This window comes from Cyprinodon variegatus, unplaced genomic scaffold (genome assembly GCF_000732505.1).
Source record: "Cyprinodon variegatus isolate N-32 unplaced genomic scaffold, C_variegatus-1.0 Scaffold447, whole genome shotgun sequence".
Taxonomy (NCBI): domain Eukaryota; kingdom Metazoa; phylum Chordata; class Actinopteri; order Cyprinodontiformes; family Cyprinodontidae; genus Cyprinodon; species Cyprinodon variegatus.
Genome location: NW_015150900.1, coordinates 507,890 through 525,824, shown reverse-complemented (window position 1 = coordinate 525,824; position 17,935 = coordinate 507,890). Strand labels below are relative to the sequence as shown.

Here is a 17,935-nt window from a genome sequence, read left to right as displayed (position 1 = left end):
TGAGGGATTAAGGGGTTAGGGCGGACGCTCGGACACAGTAAGCTTGTATGAAATATGAGAATTGCAACTTTTAAACAGAGCATGCATGAAGAGATATGGGCTCCTGCACGCTCTCGCACTCGTTTGAAAGAGGTTCCCTCTCAGGAGCGGGTACAGGGTTTTTATAAAAATAAAAAATCATGAATTGGAGTACAGAGATTATAAAACATGCCTAAAGCTGACATGGCAACCCACTTAGAGCAGTAATACTATCTAAATTGTAAAAATAAAAAAATATAAACATTTTGTATTTAAAGGTACACTATGCAACCGCTGTTGATTTTCCAGCGAGGCTCCCCCCAGAGGGCGAAAGTAAAAGTGCACTGTCGTAAATATGCTCAGCTGTTCTTTTTCTTTCAGCTCTCGCCATTCGGAAAAAGCTTGCCCGATGTTCACCCGTNGAGTCATATGAAATAAAACATGGAGGACACTATGAAAATTCGCCCCTGTATCGTTTTCTTACAGTGTTCAGTGAAAATATCACAATGCATCGCGATGCATCGCAATATTTCAAGTATCGTGATGCATTGTGATAGAATCGCATCGTGGCATGTGAATCGTGATATTGAATCGAATCATGGCTGAGCCCCCTCCTGTTTATTATGCTGACATAGAAATTCTCAATCGGACACCCCTGCTGTCATATAGGGAAGTGTGCAGAGGATTTAGCAGTAGTGGGATGCATCGCATACAGATGAGTCCAAATACAGAGAGGAGTTTGAACACCTGGTACAGTGGTGCAGAGACATTAACCTCTATCAATGTGAAAAAGAGATGGTGGTGGATTTCAGAGGTTAAAAGATTCTCTTCATCCCTGTACTGAGGAGCAGCTTTGGAGCTGGTCTTCAGCTACAGATACCTGCGGTGCATCTTTCCAGCGACCTTACTCTGACTGCCAACATTTCCTGTCTGGTCAGGAAACCCATCAGTGTCTCTTCTTCCTCAATAAGCTGCAGACAGCTGGACTCTGGACCTCAGTCCTGAGAAACTTATATTGCTGTGTGGTGGAGGCTTCTCTGCACTTGGATCACTGAGTGGCACTAGCAGCTGCCCGTCAGGCAGGCAGAAGCATCCATAGCAAAACCACCACACTTAAATGGTTTCTACCTCGCAGCTCTTAGACTACTGAATTTTAACTGCAATTAGTTTAATCCAGTTCTCTACCTTTTCTTGAATATTAAGCTCATTGAACAGAGAATTTGGTCCAAATTTGAGCCACAAACATGCAAATATAAATTGTTATAACATAAAGTAACATAGTTATTTGGTCATATAGTGCTATTATGTAGAAAGGCACCCATATAAAAAGCTGAAGAAACAGTATTCTTTTCAAGAAATAGGTATAATATGTTATTCAAGGTAGAAAAATTGTTTAAAACTTAAACTTCCAATCATTCTCTTCTTGTAAATGGTGTCTGTTCAGTTGGCTGATTATTTCTGAATTCAGGAGGAAACTCTAAGATGGTTTGTGCTTTAAGCAAGTTGATAGAAGTGAGATCATGTTATAAAGTTTGCCGTTTCCCTTGACAGTTGCTGGTAGGTTTCGTTGACTTGGTGATGGTAAACGGACACTAGCAACTGACTCTCAACTCGTATCTGCTGGTCATTGTTTAATGATGCAGCACTGCCAATGCAAGCTCATTAACCAAATTCTGATATCGAAATATACATTTAAGCTACAAAATGTAACTTTTCTCGGGTGTTTTTTTTTTTTTCTGTACATATTCTGCTGCCACCTGCTGGAAAAATGTCAAAATTGTGTTGCTTAAAATTAAACTTTATTACAGTTTAAGAGTTTAAGTCAAAGATCACACAGTGAACAACTTTACAAATTTTACAAGACACGTGGTAATTGGCACGGTATTTGACACAATCAGCACTTTTAATCTCAGCATTAAAAGGCAAATATAATCTACAACAATCATTTTATCAAACTTGAAGTCAGAACTTTTTTTAATTTAAGACAAGTCATACCATTTTTAAGAATTTCTTTCAAGAAACATTTTCATTAAAATTAATTTCTGAAGGGATTTTATGACAGTCCCTGGTAAGAAGCAGAGGTAAAATGCTTAATATCATAAAGTGTAAATGCTAAATAAATGGCTATGACATCAATATCATTCATGAAGTTTCTTGAACGTCAACTTCAACTTGAATATTTATTGCAACTGGAAAAAAATTGCATGAAAAGTTTTCTTGATAACTATTATAAATGCCTTTTTTACTAATTACCTTTCCAAGTACTCCCAGGAAAAACATTAAACTCAATTCAGCAATCTTCCTCAAACCACCTCTGCTCCTATTTAAAAATTATTTAAGACACACATAAGGTGACATCACATACAGAGCCTTTAGATTAAACTCGCACAATTTATACTATTTCACTATTTTCACATTGTGTCAACAATATGTTTTATTTAGGAGTTGATGTGTTAGACTAACACAATGATTATAGTACCGTAATTAAACTTAGATGCCAAACGCAAAACTTCATCTTTGCACATCACCATTAATACATCATCCCAGCTGGAAAAAATGGTGACTGTGTGGATGGTTGTCTTAAATTACCTTTCAACTGAAATTTTCTATGTAAACTTGCCTTGCCTTCAGAAAGGGCTGCATACATATGCATATCTCTCATATTTTTCTTTACAGCAGTTATGCACTTCATTAGGCCCCTCCCTAATCGAAGCGCCCAAAATATAACATTTAAAATGGGAGAAATATACTGAATGGTTGGAATATTTTTGCAAAGACAAGCTCTGACTCTTTATATGATGTATATAGTTTGGGTTTGCACAGTGCAGTCAGGTTGCTTCAACACACAGTATTCAGATGGTTCCTGTCAGAGACTACAGGCACATTTGACACAGATTTAACAAACATCAAATGGTTTTCCAAAAAGCTATTTTACTCGTTGGCTACTTCTTAAGTTCGTGATGTTCTGGATGGAAAATCTGTGGAGGGAGTTCTCATGGAGAGAGTCTCTGGTACACCCAGCCACCCTCGGCTTCGTGCTGGAACTCCCCCAGCTTCTCTCCGTCCTTCAACTTGGTGAAAACGATGCGGTCGTGGAGTCTGTTGGTCTGACCCTGCCAGAATTCAATCAAGTGAGGCTTGACCATGTAGCCACCCCTGAAAGATCACAGGAAATTTGGAAAGTGATGAGAAAAAAAAAAAAAACTTGATCGAGCTGATATACTTTCTTGTAGATAGATTAAGCATTTGCAAAGTTACTTAAAAAGAAAAGTGCCTTGAAAAATCTGTTCATACCTTATGAACTTTTTAACATTTTGTTACATTACAGCCACAAACTCCACTGTTTATTATTGATGTTTCTAGTTAACACAAAACAATATTCAGTCCCCTGCTGTATTTTATATAACCTCTTATTTTTACAATTACAGCTCATCTTAGCTCTTCATGCAGGGATATATAAATTAATGAAGGGCTTAAAATATTAATCAGATTAATCGATTATTGTAATAATTAATTCTACAAATTTAATAATCTGTAGATTTTTAAATTATTAATAATAATAATTATTATTAATAATAATTAATAATATTTCTGGATGGATCATCTAAATAAGTGGTACTCCTAATTGTCAATCTTTCTGGTAATATGTTTACATAAGGCCGTCCTACGTGCTCGTCCCCAGTTAGCTATTTTTTTGTGCATGTGCACTTTCAGGCATATATGTGTGGTTCTTTGAAAATGGCCGAGGGTCGTAAGAGAAAAAGTGTCTACTAAGTGTATAAGAAGCAAAGAAAGACCTCAGAAGAGGCTGATATATCCCAGAATGCTTTGCGTAGAGAGCTCTCCTCGCAAAGCATTATGGGATTTGCTGTCGCTACCTGACAGCTGCGACTAATTACAAAGATAGAGGAGTGGATGCAGTCGATGAGGACGATTTACGTGACCAACGGGGAGTTCACTATATAGTCCCTGTTCTATATAGTGATTGAGGGATTAAGGGGTTAGGGTGGATGCTCGGACACAGTAAGCTTGTATGAAATATGAGAATTTCAACTTTTAAACAGAGCATGCATGAGGAGATATGGGCTCCTGCACGCTCTCGCACTCGTTTAAAAGAGGTTCCCTCTCAGGAGCGGGTACAGGGTTTTTATAAAAATAAAAAATCATGAATTGGAGTATAGAGATTCTAAAACATGCCTAAAGCTGCCATGGCAAACCACTTAGAGCAGTAATACTATCTAAATTGTAAAAATAAAAAAATATATAAACATTTTGTATTTAAAGGTATACTATGCAACCGCTGTTGATTTTCCAGCGAGGCTCCCCCCAGAGGGTGAAAGTAAAAGTTTCTTTTAGCTCTCGCGATTCGGAAAAAGCTTGCCCGATGTTCACCCGTATACGACTCCTCTCTCTGTCCAGAGCCCTTTTCCTCTTTCTTGCCTGCTCCGACATGGGCTTTCGCTGTTTTCTCGCTGGTTCCGACATGATAACTGCACAAATATCGCCACTGCGCTAGCAACGAGCATGCCTTTCACTGGGGGCATGTAGCAGTTCTCGCCGTAAAGCAAGACCGACTCTCGTGATGCACGAGACTTCTGAGCCTGTGGGTGCGGGCCGAGGGCTCCTGCAATTGCAAGTACGGTATTTCCCCTACAGACCACCAGAGCGGCCGAGAAAACCTTTGTTTGACCTGAAATGACTCATTTAATCATCCAAAACGTTATGGAACACATTAATTACCTGAAAAATGTTGCATAGTTTGCCTTTAAGATAAAAACAACAAAAAAAAAAAATTGTCGTTCAATATGCTCTAACCAGAACTCCTAAAGTGGAAAAGTTTTAGTTTCACCTGGTTCAATTTTATAAAAAATATTCTTTAAGAAGCCTTTAGCTTTCCGATTATTAATCAATTAACCTAAAAAAACTTACAGATGAATCGATTTGCAAAATAATCATTAGTTGGAGCACTAAATGAATCACTCATTCTGTTCTGAGTTACATTATTTAGAAATAATAGATATTCTCACCAGTAGTCAGGCATTGGCACCTCTGTGTCCTTGTACTTCTCCTCCAGTTCAGCATTTTTCTGCCTCAAGTACTGAAAGAAATGCTCAAAATCAGCCGACAAATATTTGCCTAAATGCACGAATGTAAACGGCGCAGTCCTCCATCTCTCACATCTCTGTTAGGAACTGGAGTACTCTGTCGGCTCACGACGGCCCCGATTTGACTGCTCTTCGGCCGTGAGTGGAAGTAGTCACAGGAGCTCTGGTAGGGGATCCTCTCTACTGAGCCCTCGATACGGATCTAGGACAAAACCTTTGCTTAAACTGACCACAGAAAAACAGTGAAACAGAATGAATGGCAGGACTTAATTTAGAGTAACTTTTACCTGTCTGTTAAGCGGTTCCCAGTAAAACACCAGACATGCGTATGGATTACTCTCCTGCCAATGAAAAATAAATCAGAGTTTTAAAAAAATTCCCAAATTAAATCAACATCAAATGAGATCAAACAATAAAAAGAAATAATAATCAATAGGTCAAATCATCCACTTAACTCCACATGGCTCCAGATAATTTAGTAAAGAGTATCATATCGGTGAAAATGTGAATTTAAAAACTGAAATTTAAATTAGATTTATAGATGTGAAAATCAAACTTTGAAGGCAAACTTTCAAACACAAAATAGCTAAAAATATCAAACAGCACAAAGGAAGGCGATGTCTCGTTCTAATCAACATATTGGTTCATGAAATATTAGAAAAAAGGGCATAAATATTTACTTTTAATTTTAAGAGTGAGGCACATGACCTAAAGAAAAATAAAAGCCAATACAAATCATAGTAAAGAAATATAAAATAAGAAGAAACTAGAAAGAGAGACCATATTGGCTTTTGCTTCATATAATCTGTTTTTAATCTGACCTGCTATGAACATCATCATCACTCAGATATAACTGGGTAATTCCCCAAAGAGAGGTGGGAAAACTGAAGTTAAACCATTATTCATTACATTTTACAATTTTAAGCAAATCAGTACATTTTTTTAATGCATCAAATATATTTGTTCTGTAAATTTGAATGGAAAAATGTTGAATAAAACCTCATAGAGGTCCTGTAAAACCAAAAGAAAACATACAGGTTTTAGATTAAATGTGCAGAAATAAACTGACATACCAGCTCAGTACCCTTCCTGCTCTCGTAGTTTGTAAAGAAACGGAAACCTTCATGGCTGTAACCTTTCAGCAGGACCATACGAGCGGATGGACGTCCGTCCCTGATTGGACAGAGGTGATGGGACACCATGACAAACTCAACAATGATGTATTGATTTAAACCTGCTGGGAGATGACAGGGTTACCTACTTGGAGGCTGTGGCTATGCACATAGCATTGGCCTCTCCTATTTCAGGACACTTTGTTGCTTTATCGAACCAGTTCCCAAATTCCTTGATGGGATCCAAAGACACAAGCTGACTCTCCTCAAAGCACTGCATAAAGAAACACACAAAATAATTCAGAAAAGAGGAAATTTTAGAGAATGTTGCACAGCTGTACAAAGAAAATCAGATTTTCTATTATTTGATAAGCCTCGAGTAGTAATCAGCCAATTAGAATGTCTAAAATTATTTTCCCCCCTACTGTGGCGGGACTGTATGGAAGCCCTACTGGGTCATACCACCTACAAAAATTAGAGATGAGGTCAGAAAAAACTAGAAAAGTACCAGTCAGGATTTTGAGAGCTGAGCACCAATCACAAAAATCAGTATCTGCCGATTACTGGTCACAGCATCAAATCCATAAGTTATTGCTTCATAAATGCATCACTCTTTTTGGTGTAGGATGCAGCAGAATTTAAGATAGTGATAATAATGTTGACAAAGGGTGACGTGGGAATGCTTTTAAGAGGTTTGTAGTTGGCTTTTAGAAAAGTTGTTTTAATGTAACCCTAGAAGGACTGTTTTTTGGTCCTACCTCCACTGCAACCACTGACCAGCAGTCGCTCCACTGCACCGTCTGCTGTGCTGATAACGGAGCAAAGCTGATTCTAAGTCTAGAAAAAAAAAATGCCTTGTTCTCTTTAAGTGTACCATTTAAAGAGAACAAAATTTTAAACAGATAACAGGAAGGCTGGGGTGCAGTGGTGGCTCAGGAGTACAGCACGCAAACCATGATGGGATCTGTAAGGGGAGTGGCGGCCTAGTGGTTAGGGCATAGAGCTTGGAATCCTGAGGTTCTGAGTTTGAGCCCCACTCCCACAGACTGCCACTCTGGGTCTCTGAGCAAGACCCTTAATCCCCGATTGCTCCCTGAGCACTGAACGATGGCAACCCACTGCTCTCCAAGGAGATTGGTAAATTCAGAGGTAAATTTCTTCAATGTGAGATTGTGACAAAGTGTTTGAGACCACCATTTATCCCAGTTTATTCATTTGTTATTTTCTTGTTAGCTTAATTTAACCATCTCTTTATTCTGTAGTTCGCATTCATATACTATCCCGGGATTGTTTATGTTTGCATTTTTACAGATTATTTATAACATCTTCGTTTAAATCAGGTAATAACTTTTCTAGGTTTTGTTTGATTATTTAACTTTCGTGTTTTATTTTGGTGAACTTACCTTACCTGTCTTTCAGACAATTGTGAGGTTCAGAAGAGAGAAGAAAGAACCAGGTCAGTGTAGCTGTGTTCACTTGATGTTAATTATGGTTGATTTAAGTTCAGTTAATTTTCTGTGGAGCCATGTTAAACCTCTGAGTTATTTCTTTGGGAAATTTCTTTTGTAAATATATATATATATTTTTTTTTGCACCTTTTCTTTTTGCAATGTAAATAAACCACCCGCTACAATGGACATCTGCCTACTGCCTTCTTCATCCACTTGGCTAGTCTATCTCACAGAGATCAATAAGGTTAAATTATTATTCTGATGATCAGGGGCTTAGTCCTCATTACAGCAGTCAAAGCTTCATGTCCCAGCCAGGTGACCTTTGATGTATGTCTTCCAACTTCTCTAATCCCATTTTTCGTCTGCCTGGTTTAGAAATACTGCAGCAATTAAATTAGTTTGAATGTCCAATCTTTGCTGGATTCATCAGTATTGTTATGGCTTGGAAATCGCAAAGTTAAGGTCTGTGTTCTATACTGCTATTTACAGAAACAAATTCTAAAAATTATAACCTATATATAAACATTTTAGCAAGTTGGTCTAAAAGAAAAAAATAAATAAATAAAACCCAGTTTGACATGAACTACATTCTTTCATGTGCAGAGTGATGTGGAAGAAATGCCCAGAAATTGTTTTCTGAATCATTTTCTGTATAAAATCTTAATCCAGGTCCCTCTATAAGAATAGTGGCTGATTGATGCATTTTTTTCGTCTAATGATTTGACAGACCTACTGGATTTCAGCATTCAGCTTCACATTTAAAACTGTGTGAGAGGATTTAAAATTATTATTCAAACTATAAATATTTTGCATGCACCACTTTGTTGCTCTTTGATCAATATTAAATCTCACTTTGTAGTTTTTCTTGCAGCCAAAACACTCCATATCATTTCACTTAGGTCTATATTTTCCATAATGAACCATGCATCATGTACACCACACTACTTATTTCCACTTTGCTTCCCCTCAGCTCATTTAATGCTTAATAAAATAGATGTAAGAGGGCATAGCTCAAGGTCTAAGTATCCATGTGTAGAATAAATACTGCTGCATGACCTTACACCTCCGGACTGCTGCTTTAATTGCCCAACACCACTGACCTCCTCTGCTTTGAATGCAACTCACCTCTTCATCTCCTTTGTATTTCTTCCTCATGTTACTCAGGTCCATGTCGCCGCCGTTACTGGTCGTTTTATTACAGAAATTAAGGTAAAAAGGGCTCCGTTTCTGCACAGTCGGGCCGATTCGACAGAGAGGAATTCTACCAAACAAGCTAAAATGTCTTAATAAACTCGCACTGAGTATGCGCCTCATTCTGACCACACTGACTATGACGCAACGTACCTTTACGTAAAGGATTATGAAAACATTTGGGTTTTTGCTTCCGCAAAAAAAATAATATTTTCATCTTGTAAAAATAATGTTAATCTGAAAAACAATATACATTTACTCCGAATTAATCAAGAAAAGACTTAAAATGTTGAAAATTAATGGAATTAACTGAAGGCAATGAAAACATACGTCATTACGTTATGAGGCGTTCAAATAACGTGGGTTTTCTTGGAGGCTCTTGCAAAGCTCTTTTTTTTTTTTTTTGCTGTGCCTGGCTTTGGAGTCAGAGACCGCGTGATGGCGCTGTTCGTTGCACTTTCGCCTGGCAGCAAGTGGGTTCTAGGTTCGATTCCTCTACAAAGAGTTTGCATGTTCTTGTTAAAGTGTGAGTGTTTAAGTAAAAGTGTGTGTTTTTTTTTGCAAAGTTGTCTTGATGCTTCTGCTTAAGATGTTTTTTTTTTTTTTACTTTCAGAATCTCAGAATCTTAAAAAAAATACATGATCTGGATCATCACCAACATTTTATGGATTGTTCCTTGGCATGAGGGACACCTCTTAAAAAAAATTAAAAAAACAAAAAACAAAAAAAAAGACATTAAGATCTCTCCATAACTTTTCAAGTTATCTTGTACACAGATAGATAAACACACACACACTAAAACCATCCTAAAAACCTCCTTGGTGGATGTAATAATCTGTATCAGTATCAACAAAAAGATTTTCTGAGGGGGGGTGGGGCATTGAAACAACATCTGCCCCCATTTTATTTCGCTTGACCTGAGGGGAAGAAACACATATTTTCTAACACCTCTGTAATTTCCCTCTGGGATTATTAAAGTATGTCTGATTCTGATTCTGAGAAGTCAAATAGTGTCTGGAGAATACAACTCATTTTAAAGTTTAGTTTAACAAATAGCCACAAAGTAAAATCTGAATAATAAGTTATTTGTGTACAGTAGCTAATATAGTTGCACGCATATTACTTAAAGTTAACATTTAAATGTAAAGAAAGGTTTTTAATGTTAACCCCCCTCAAAAAGAAAAACATTTAAAAGGTATTTCCACCCCCCAAAACTTTATTGAACAGAACAATAATTTACAAACTCAAGTAAGAATATCCACAAAAAAAGAGAGAGAAAATAACTTTCATATACAGACCAACTTAAATTGTGCAATGCAAAGGAAATAAACAAATAAACATGCACTTACATTAAAACCAATGGAAGCATACACAAGCAACATCCAAAGGTATGACTACATAAAACATATGTAGGTTTTAAAATCAACAATTAACAGAGACAGATCCATTCAGCAACGATACAGTTCCTTGCATCATGTAAACTTTAACATTTAAAACATTTAAAAGGAGTGGCTGATAAAATAAAGTAGTTTTAACTGGTTTAGTTGTATATAATACTTTTCATTGGCGTGTAAGTGAACGCAGCATTAGTTCCACTCTCCCCTTTGAATGACGTACTTCCTGTTCAACATGGCCGCGACCTTGTGTGTACCGTTACTACGAAACCAGGGTAAAAAGAACATCTTCGTTTTGTTTCGAAGTCATATTTAAGTCTTTAAAATGTTGTAAATGTAGTTTTCTGTTTATACAAATGTCTGTTATTGTCATAGTCTGCCAACTTTCCATTGAACTGGATGATTTTCTGCGTTGCTAGCCGATGCTAACTTTGCAGCTTCAGTTGTAGCAGCAAATTCTGACTGACTCTGTGGCTTTCAGGATGGCTGCCGCTGGTTCAAAGTGTCCGTCACGGCTCCAAAGCAGTGACCCGTCACAGGAAACCCCTTCATATCCTCAAACAGAAGCTTCTGGCCGTAACGGAGTACATTCCTCCAGCTAGAGTTGTTCCACCGGGAGTCTATCCGTCCCAAAACAAGCAGGTTCAGGAGGTGAGACCCCGTTATTAACTTTCCTTTTATTGGAGCTGAATTGATGCTAAATAGATACTTAATTATAATGACATAGCACAAGTGTTTTTCCTAACTGGCATTAGGTAGCTTATGATAGGGAAGATATCAGAACATGTATGTCAACACATTTCATTTGGACTAAGGTGTCCAGATTCCTGTTATTAAATATAGGGACATTTCAGGCTCATAGATAAAAAATAATTACATCTCATCTAGATAAAATTAGTACGGAAGATGGAAAAAATAAAAATAAGTTAACTGATTTTTAAATGTTATCTTTATTTATGTTTCCTGTTTTTGCTGGTTGATCCAGGTGTGTCTGGCTGATAACCCTCTCCTCTTCCATCAATCTTACACTATTCTAAAACTGAGAAATCATTAGAATGTACAACATGAAGACTTAGAATGTAATAATTAAAAAAAGTTTTTCTGTCACACACCTGGAAGTTGGCTATTTTTAGATGAGACACTGGGGTTAATTCCGGCGTCATAATTATTATCATTATCTCACCTGATTAAATAGTGAAAATGCTAATAGCCCAAAAATATGAAGCTACAAGCAATTGAAGGATGTTGCCTTATATGGTTCTGGCTTTTACTTTTGTCACGCCCCCTGTGTGGGGTTTGGGGTTTTTTGGGTGGGTTGCACTGTAGTCGACCAAAATCTCGGATGATTTTAAAATTCTCCTCCGACATTTTTTTAGGTATGAAAAGTAGGACATGTCCGGGAAAAAGCGGACATCTGGTCACCCTACCATATCAACAATTTGATGTTTCAGTGAGTGAGTGCTTGTTGCTATGATGCGTCTTTGCTCAGCAGCTTCGCTCGTTTTAAACAAACCATTAAGCACACAGCTCATCTAAATATTCATGAGCATACCATAAAAGGAAGAAAACTTGTCGTTTCATTATAGGGCTTATAACGAGGCTTACATTAGGGCTCATAGAACAGCAAGTATGCCATTTTCAGCCCAACCAATGTTACACGCCCTATTCAGAGACCTTAAGGACCAGCACCAAGTACCCTATATAATCATTCTATGAGCCTTTTTAGAATAAAAAAACAAAACAAAACAAATAAAACATGTTCACAGTGTGTTTCATCTGTGTTTGTTCTTCAAAATTATCCAAATCCGGAAACTGCATTTTTTAATAAACAGTTGATTTTGCTTAATCACCTGTGTAACTCAATAAACTAAGGTACTTTAGATCATTGCTTTTACATGTGTTGCTCTGTATTCTTTGATGTTTGTGTTCTATTGTGTTTAAAATAATGTAAACAGAAGTAAATCAAGTCACATGTAGATGTCATTGCTACATTTTACCGGTTTTATGATGATATATTTGCAGTTTTCTGCAGCTCAAGCTCTTCTCTTTGTTTCCATCAGGAAAATGGGTTTGCTTTACTCTTGAAGAAGGACTTGAACAAAGTATTTGAGGAGTGCAGAATGATCGCTGTGGTTCAGAGAAACGCCAGCAGTGCTGAAGACATGTTGGTTCTTAAACATCGGCTTTTCAAACACGGCATTAGAATCAAGTTCTTCCCAAACCAGGTAAAGGGGATCTTCTTTATTATCATTAAAACTACACTTCATGTTCATTATGATGTAGAGGTTATACTGAAAAAGTGTCACAAACTCATGTTTGATCTTCAGTGTTAATAATTTATGCAGTCCTTTATTGTTATGAACTGCTATCCAGATCAATAAACTTGTAACATAAATCTGAGCCTTTATTCTTAGTCTTTATTTTTTGGTATTTAAATAAAACCGGCAGATAGATTATAGAGACAAAACTATAAGTTTAACAAGCATGATCAGTGCTTCTCTTTTAGTGATAAATATTAATATTTAAATGGATTAGACTATTGTTTAAGATCTTATCCAACTTTTCTGTTTTCTGTCTTTTTTTCCCCCCCAGGTGACGCGGTCATTCCTGATTAACTCTGTTTACAGCAACATGGCTCCTCTGTTCATCGGCCCCACAGTTCTCTTCGTTAGCAAAGAGCCAAAGGTGAAGGAGATGCTGTCGGCTCTAAGGGCGAGCCCACAGATGACGCTTTTGGGTATGTTTACTACCTGCCTCCATGAAGAAGCTCTGTTCTACTGAATTGTTATAAGCATCCAAAATACGACATTACCTGAAAGAAACGGAGAAGCAGGGGAGATGATCAATTTCAAATGAGGCTTTGCTATATATTGTAATAGTATAATCATGATTTACTTTGTAAAGTGAAAATTTAAGCCTGGTTTATGTTAGCTTCATCTATAGAACAGTGTTTTGAACATTTTTTAAAACAACTTCAACCAATTTTGACAGTGGCACTATCTGCCAGATTTTAATTTAATAAAACATTTATTTATTTTTTATTTTTTTTTACAGTTTTTTATGTGTTCTTGACAGAAACAGAAATAATTTAATACAACAAGTGTAATTATTATCAAAACAATACATTTCAGGCGCCCAAGTATTGTGGAACCCTGTGACATTGCAGCTCCTATTGGCGAAGTTTTGCAACTATAAACATCTATATAGGTCTTATATTTTGCCCATAAATATAAACAGATTATAAAGAAAACTCTTTAAAAAAGACTATCTCTCTTAGATGACCTAAAAAGACTATGAAAATGTGGTCAATAATTGTGTTTTCTACTTCTACATATTGTGTGGTGTAAACTTGTGGTCTGTGCCTTAAAAGCGGCCAGAATATTAGGTACGAGAGAGGGGAGCTCCATGGAGTATAAAGGCTGCATAGGCTGTGTTCTACAGATCAAGCGTAACCCAGCCTGCAGCACCTTGTTTACTGTAACATTTACAACTACTCATGTATATTTACTGTAAAAAAATATATACTTTTTTTATTTATCAGTGCTCTGCTGGAAAAAAGCAGATAAAAACATAAATATTGAGTAGGGTTTCAAACATCCTTAATCTTATTCCATCATTGTGACCGTAATTTCAAAATTCTTTTCATGATAATGATGTATTTTTAAACTATAAGATTAGAGTTCCTGTTTGAATTTGTACCGTTAAAACATAAACACCTTTGAGATTACTGGTTTAAATCCCTAAAACAAAACTTATTTTATTAATATACTTGAATGTCTGCAGGGAAACACCAACTGGGGTTGAATATTCGCTTTTATTTTGCAATTAAGATCACATACAACAGAAAAACTGAACCGCAGAGGATTGTAAACTGGCAAGTAGCAGACTCCATATTCAGTTTTTTTTTTTATTTTTAGTACCGGTTCAGGTAAATCCAAGAAGTATTACTCTTCTTCCAGTCACAATTTCTGGAGTAGGTTTCCCACATGCTAATCTGATTTGTTTCTGCTTCCTTTGGTTTTTCATGTCTAAAAGTGCAGATTTTTTATAATACCTAAAATCTCATTGCCGATAATTTTAGCTACTGTGTGTTTTCTAAACCACATGTGTGTTCTGCTCTCTACTCTCCACAGGCGCCTGCATCGATAACACACTGCTTAGTGCCCAGGGCGTAGTGAGCTACTCCAAACTGCCCTCAATGACTATCGTTCAAGGCGAGCTCGTCAGCGGTTTCACGATGCTGACCTCCCGCACTGCCTCAATGCTGCAGCGACACCCGGCCCATCTCTCCGCCCTGCTGCAGCAGTATATCAAACAGCAGAGCCCAGACAAAGACGCGGAGGTAGTTCCAAAAGCAGAGGAAGCCACATAGAGCTTCAATAGAAAATCTGTGGACTTTTGTTGTGCGGTTCAACAGCCGGTTTGAATGAGGTTGAACAGAAACGGAAGCAGCTTGGTACCAGACTTTGACGTGACGATGCTGTTTGAGGTTTTCAACCTCATGATGGGATTAATGAAAGGACAGCACTTCAGAAATGTCAATATAAGCCCTAATTTTAGGGTTTCTGTATATAAATAAAATATGTTTACTCAACTTGTCATTTATTTATTTTTTCTTACATTCAACTGCTTTGTAATTGTCACTACATAACATTTTTACTCATCCAGAAAGGTGGGATTTAGTGGTAACATGCATTACAAATGCTTTCGACCGGATGGAGAATTGATAAAAAAAAAACATTAGTAGCGTTATTCAGATAAACTGCTTTAACCAAAATAAACTAAAGCATATTAATCCTGATCAGTGTGATTGTTTGCGTATGTTTGTATCAGTAATCACTCTAGAACTTGGTAGCTTTTAGGGGGAAAAAAATATTTTCATAAACTAAAGTGAAATAATCCAGTTTTTATTTACACTGCAAAAAACATACTGTAAAATGAGAACGAGTGGAGAACCAAACTTTACTGAGTATAGTGCTTGAATAGGTTTGCAGCAAATACGTGGTAATTAGTTTCCTGCTGGAAATAGAGCTGCTCAAATATTAACATTTTTTTTAATTCAATAAATACATGATTGAGTATAAAGATAACAGAAATATGAATAACTTTATGTTTAAAATATAACTGCTTCAACATGAAACAAGTTTGAAGTCATGGGTTGTAGTGCATCATAACTTTATAATCTGCACACCTGTGAGGAGATGGGATTAACAGTGGGACTGGGCAATATGGCTTAAAGCTGGACCTAAGATTTTCTTCCCCCTTAACAATTCCAATACATTTATATTTTCTTAAGTTTCATAAGAAAAATGACAAATATTGCTTTAATTTCAGCCATTCCCTCCAGGAAGTGACCTTAATTTAATAATTAAACAAAGTTCAATCTGTAAAACTTGCTCGTGAAATAACCATAACCACAAACAGTGGAAAACGGTAAATGTTAGCAGCTAGCGGTAACACAGTGAGTCAGTTTATCAACTATGAGAAAACAACTAAGAACAAAAAGTGTTGAACTCATGTTACTTTGAGCCATGGAAGCCCAAGGAGTGCATTGGTGGGAAAAAAACAAACAAACAAAAAAAAGAGATTTCCCAAAAACAAAATCTTTATAAACAAAAAAAATTATTAATCAATAAAACTGGTTAATTTCCCATCTGAATTTCACAGTGATAGAAACTTTGTCCAGTCAGATAACAGGGTCCCATCCTGCAGCAGGACCCAATTAGACTGACTGAATACAAACTGTTTGCCAGCTGAGTTTGAAATGAACAATAAAACCTGAACAATCAGTTCAAATTAAGCAAACTAGGATATGGATCCCTTCTCTTTACTAAGTAATCTAATTAAAATTAGGAATTTTCAAATTGATAAGTTGATGTCAAAGTAACTAAAATTCTCTAGATTACCTGCATAATTAGATTTTTTTTAAGCAATTAACTCTCTTAGCTTTAACAACTATTCTTTATAGGTAAAGGAAACCCAACATTTAGTTTATTTAAAAAACAGAATTCTAGCTTGGTCAAGGCTGCTTTTTTTTTTTTAAACACAGGTACAGCTGAAAAAATGTCATGTTTTGACATTTATTTCAAAACTTGAAATTCACATATATAAATCAGAGGTCTGGAAGTAGCTCGTTGGGCCTATCAAAGTAGATAACATTGGTTAGAAATGTAACATCCAACATCAGAATGACAAAAGTACGAAATATTTAATTAAACCTTTTGTCTATTTAGCATTGTTTGCTATTTGGAAAAAGGAGTAGATACAGAAATGCTCTTTTCAGATTAGATCCCAACATGCACCAGGTCATGTGATGCGAGTTCTTAAAATCTGCATAGTGTGAACAAACATTTGGGACAGAAAATCCAATAGTACAGCCAGATATTGTTAGTGGGGTTCAGTCAGGTGTTTGGTCATATCCAAAAAATTTTTTTTAAAAAAAATCCACATTAACTTGTCAGCTGAGGAACGTATGAAATGCCCTAAAATGTCCTGGTAAACGGCTGCTCTGACTTTACTGGACCTGATTAAATGCAGTGAACCCACCCCAGCAGACAACATGGTACCTTAATGAGGAAAAAACAGGAAAGATCACGCTAGACCTCGGGAAGCTTAGATTTTCTTTCTCCTCAGTCTTAATCCAGACTCTGGGAGCCAATTTAAGAGAAGCTATTTTCATCAGTAAAGAAGACATTTATACACTCAGCAGCATTTTTTTTTCTCATGCAGGTAAGAAAATCTGCCAATATTTTTGGTTTAGCAGAGGGTGGCTTAACACAAACAATGTGACAGTTGTAAATCATGTCTCTGTGAATTAAAACATACTCTAACCCCATGGGTGGTTCTAGACCGGGGCCAACAGCGGCCAGTTAGGGTCCTGGTCCCTTTTACTGCCCCTGTACTAAAGACATTATGCTGAATAAGTGTCTAAATATGATATGTGCTGACACAGAAACTATAACTGATAAGTCGCTTTGACCAATTACTTTTCTTTTCTTGGTTTCATTTATATAATAATATAAAATTGAAGTTGCTCTACTTTTAGCTTCTGTCATATTCAGACAGACTCAAGTTTTTATCTACTAAATCTTAGATGTTCATGGTTGCAATTGGCTTTTTGGCTCACTTTATTTCAAGCAATGCACCAGTGCTCTATTCTGTTAGTTTTTTTCTTTCTCTTTTTAGTGACCATGAAAAAAACATAAAACAAAAAAACATTGGCCCCATCCTGGTGGCTCTAATAAATCTGGCCTAGAACCGAAACCCTTTTGAAATCCCTGTTACATTTGCTCTGAGGTTTACAGTTTTTCCAAGGCTGTGGTTTTCCATTTTGCTTGAGCATCTTTCTCTACCTTTCCAAAGTTTCCACAGTTTTCCATGAATAGGTTTGAATACATCACTCTTTATGGGGCTCATTTTGGACGACTTTTAAGTCAGAAGTGATCGGCATATGTAGGCCATAAAATAAGATTGATTTGTTAGAATTTTTATCCTCATGGTTTAAGTGTTATATTTAATTTTTGCCGAACTTGGACAATCAGTTTTCTTTTTTCTTTTATGGATATTTCATCCTTCTGCTTCATTCTATTTCTATTCTCCCAATCTGCAGATTTTGTTAGTTCAATCTCTAACGTTCTGCTCTCTCTGCTTTTTCTCATAGTAG

General features: G+C 36.5%; 2 protein-coding genes across 2 annotated transcripts; one reads left to right on the top strand and one right to left on the bottom strand.

Annotated features, from left to right (window-relative positions):
* Positions 1–2,529: 2,529 nt before the first annotated feature.
* Positions 2,530–9,024, bottom strand: pnpo (pyridoxamine 5'-phosphate oxidase). The gene is made up of 7 exons (XM_015389090.1): positions 8,812–9,024; positions 6,385–6,509; positions 6,197–6,296; positions 5,411–5,464; positions 5,197–5,325; positions 5,046–5,116; positions 2,530–3,174 (listed from the first exon to the last, which is right to left on the bottom strand). The coding sequence occupies exons 1-7, from the start codon at positions 8,998–9,000 to the stop codon at positions 3,012–3,014; spliced, it is 831 nt and encodes a 276-aa protein (XP_015244576.1). The 5' UTR covers positions 9,001–9,024; the 3' UTR covers positions 2,530–3,011.
* Positions 9,025–10,558: 1,534 nt separating this feature from the next.
* On the top strand, positions 10,559–14,974 carry mrpl10 (mitochondrial ribosomal protein L10). The gene is made up of 4 exons (XM_015389075.1): positions 10,559–10,923; positions 12,333–12,497; positions 12,865–13,009; positions 14,406–14,974. Exons 2-4 carry the CDS (start codon positions 12,393–12,395, stop codon positions 14,642–14,644), a joined length of 489 nt encoding a protein of 162 aa, XP_015244561.1. The 5' UTR covers positions 10,559–10,923; positions 12,333–12,392; the 3' UTR covers positions 14,645–14,974.
* The last annotated feature ends 2,961 nt before the right edge of the window (positions 14,975–17,935 follow it).

Bases quoted from the DNA above. Each gene is read 5' to 3' on its own strand.
- pnpo (XM_015389090.1), bottom strand. From the start codon at position 9,000: ATGAGGCGCATACTCAGTGCGAGTTTATTAAGACATTTTAGCTTGTTT. The intron at 6,297-6,384 runs GTAGGTAACCCT...CTGTCCAATCAG, and splicing joins TGCATAGCCACAGCCTCCAA to GGACGGACGTCCATCCGCTC. The intron at 3,175-5,045 runs GTGAGAATATCT...GTGATCTTTCAG, and splicing joins GTGCCAATGCCTGACTACTG to GGGTGGCTACATGGTCAAGC.
- mrpl10 (XM_015389075.1), top strand. From the start codon at position 12,393: ATGATCGCTGTGGTTCAGAGAAACGCCAGCAGTGCTGAAGACATGTTG. The intron at 12,498-12,864 runs GTAAAGGGGATC...TTTCCCCCCCAG, and splicing joins TCAAGTTCTTCCCAAACCAG to GTGACGCGGTCATTCCTGAT. The intron at 13,010-14,405 runs GTATGTTTACTA...TACTCTCCACAG, and splicing joins CCCACAGATGACGCTTTTGG to GCGCCTGCATCGATAACACA.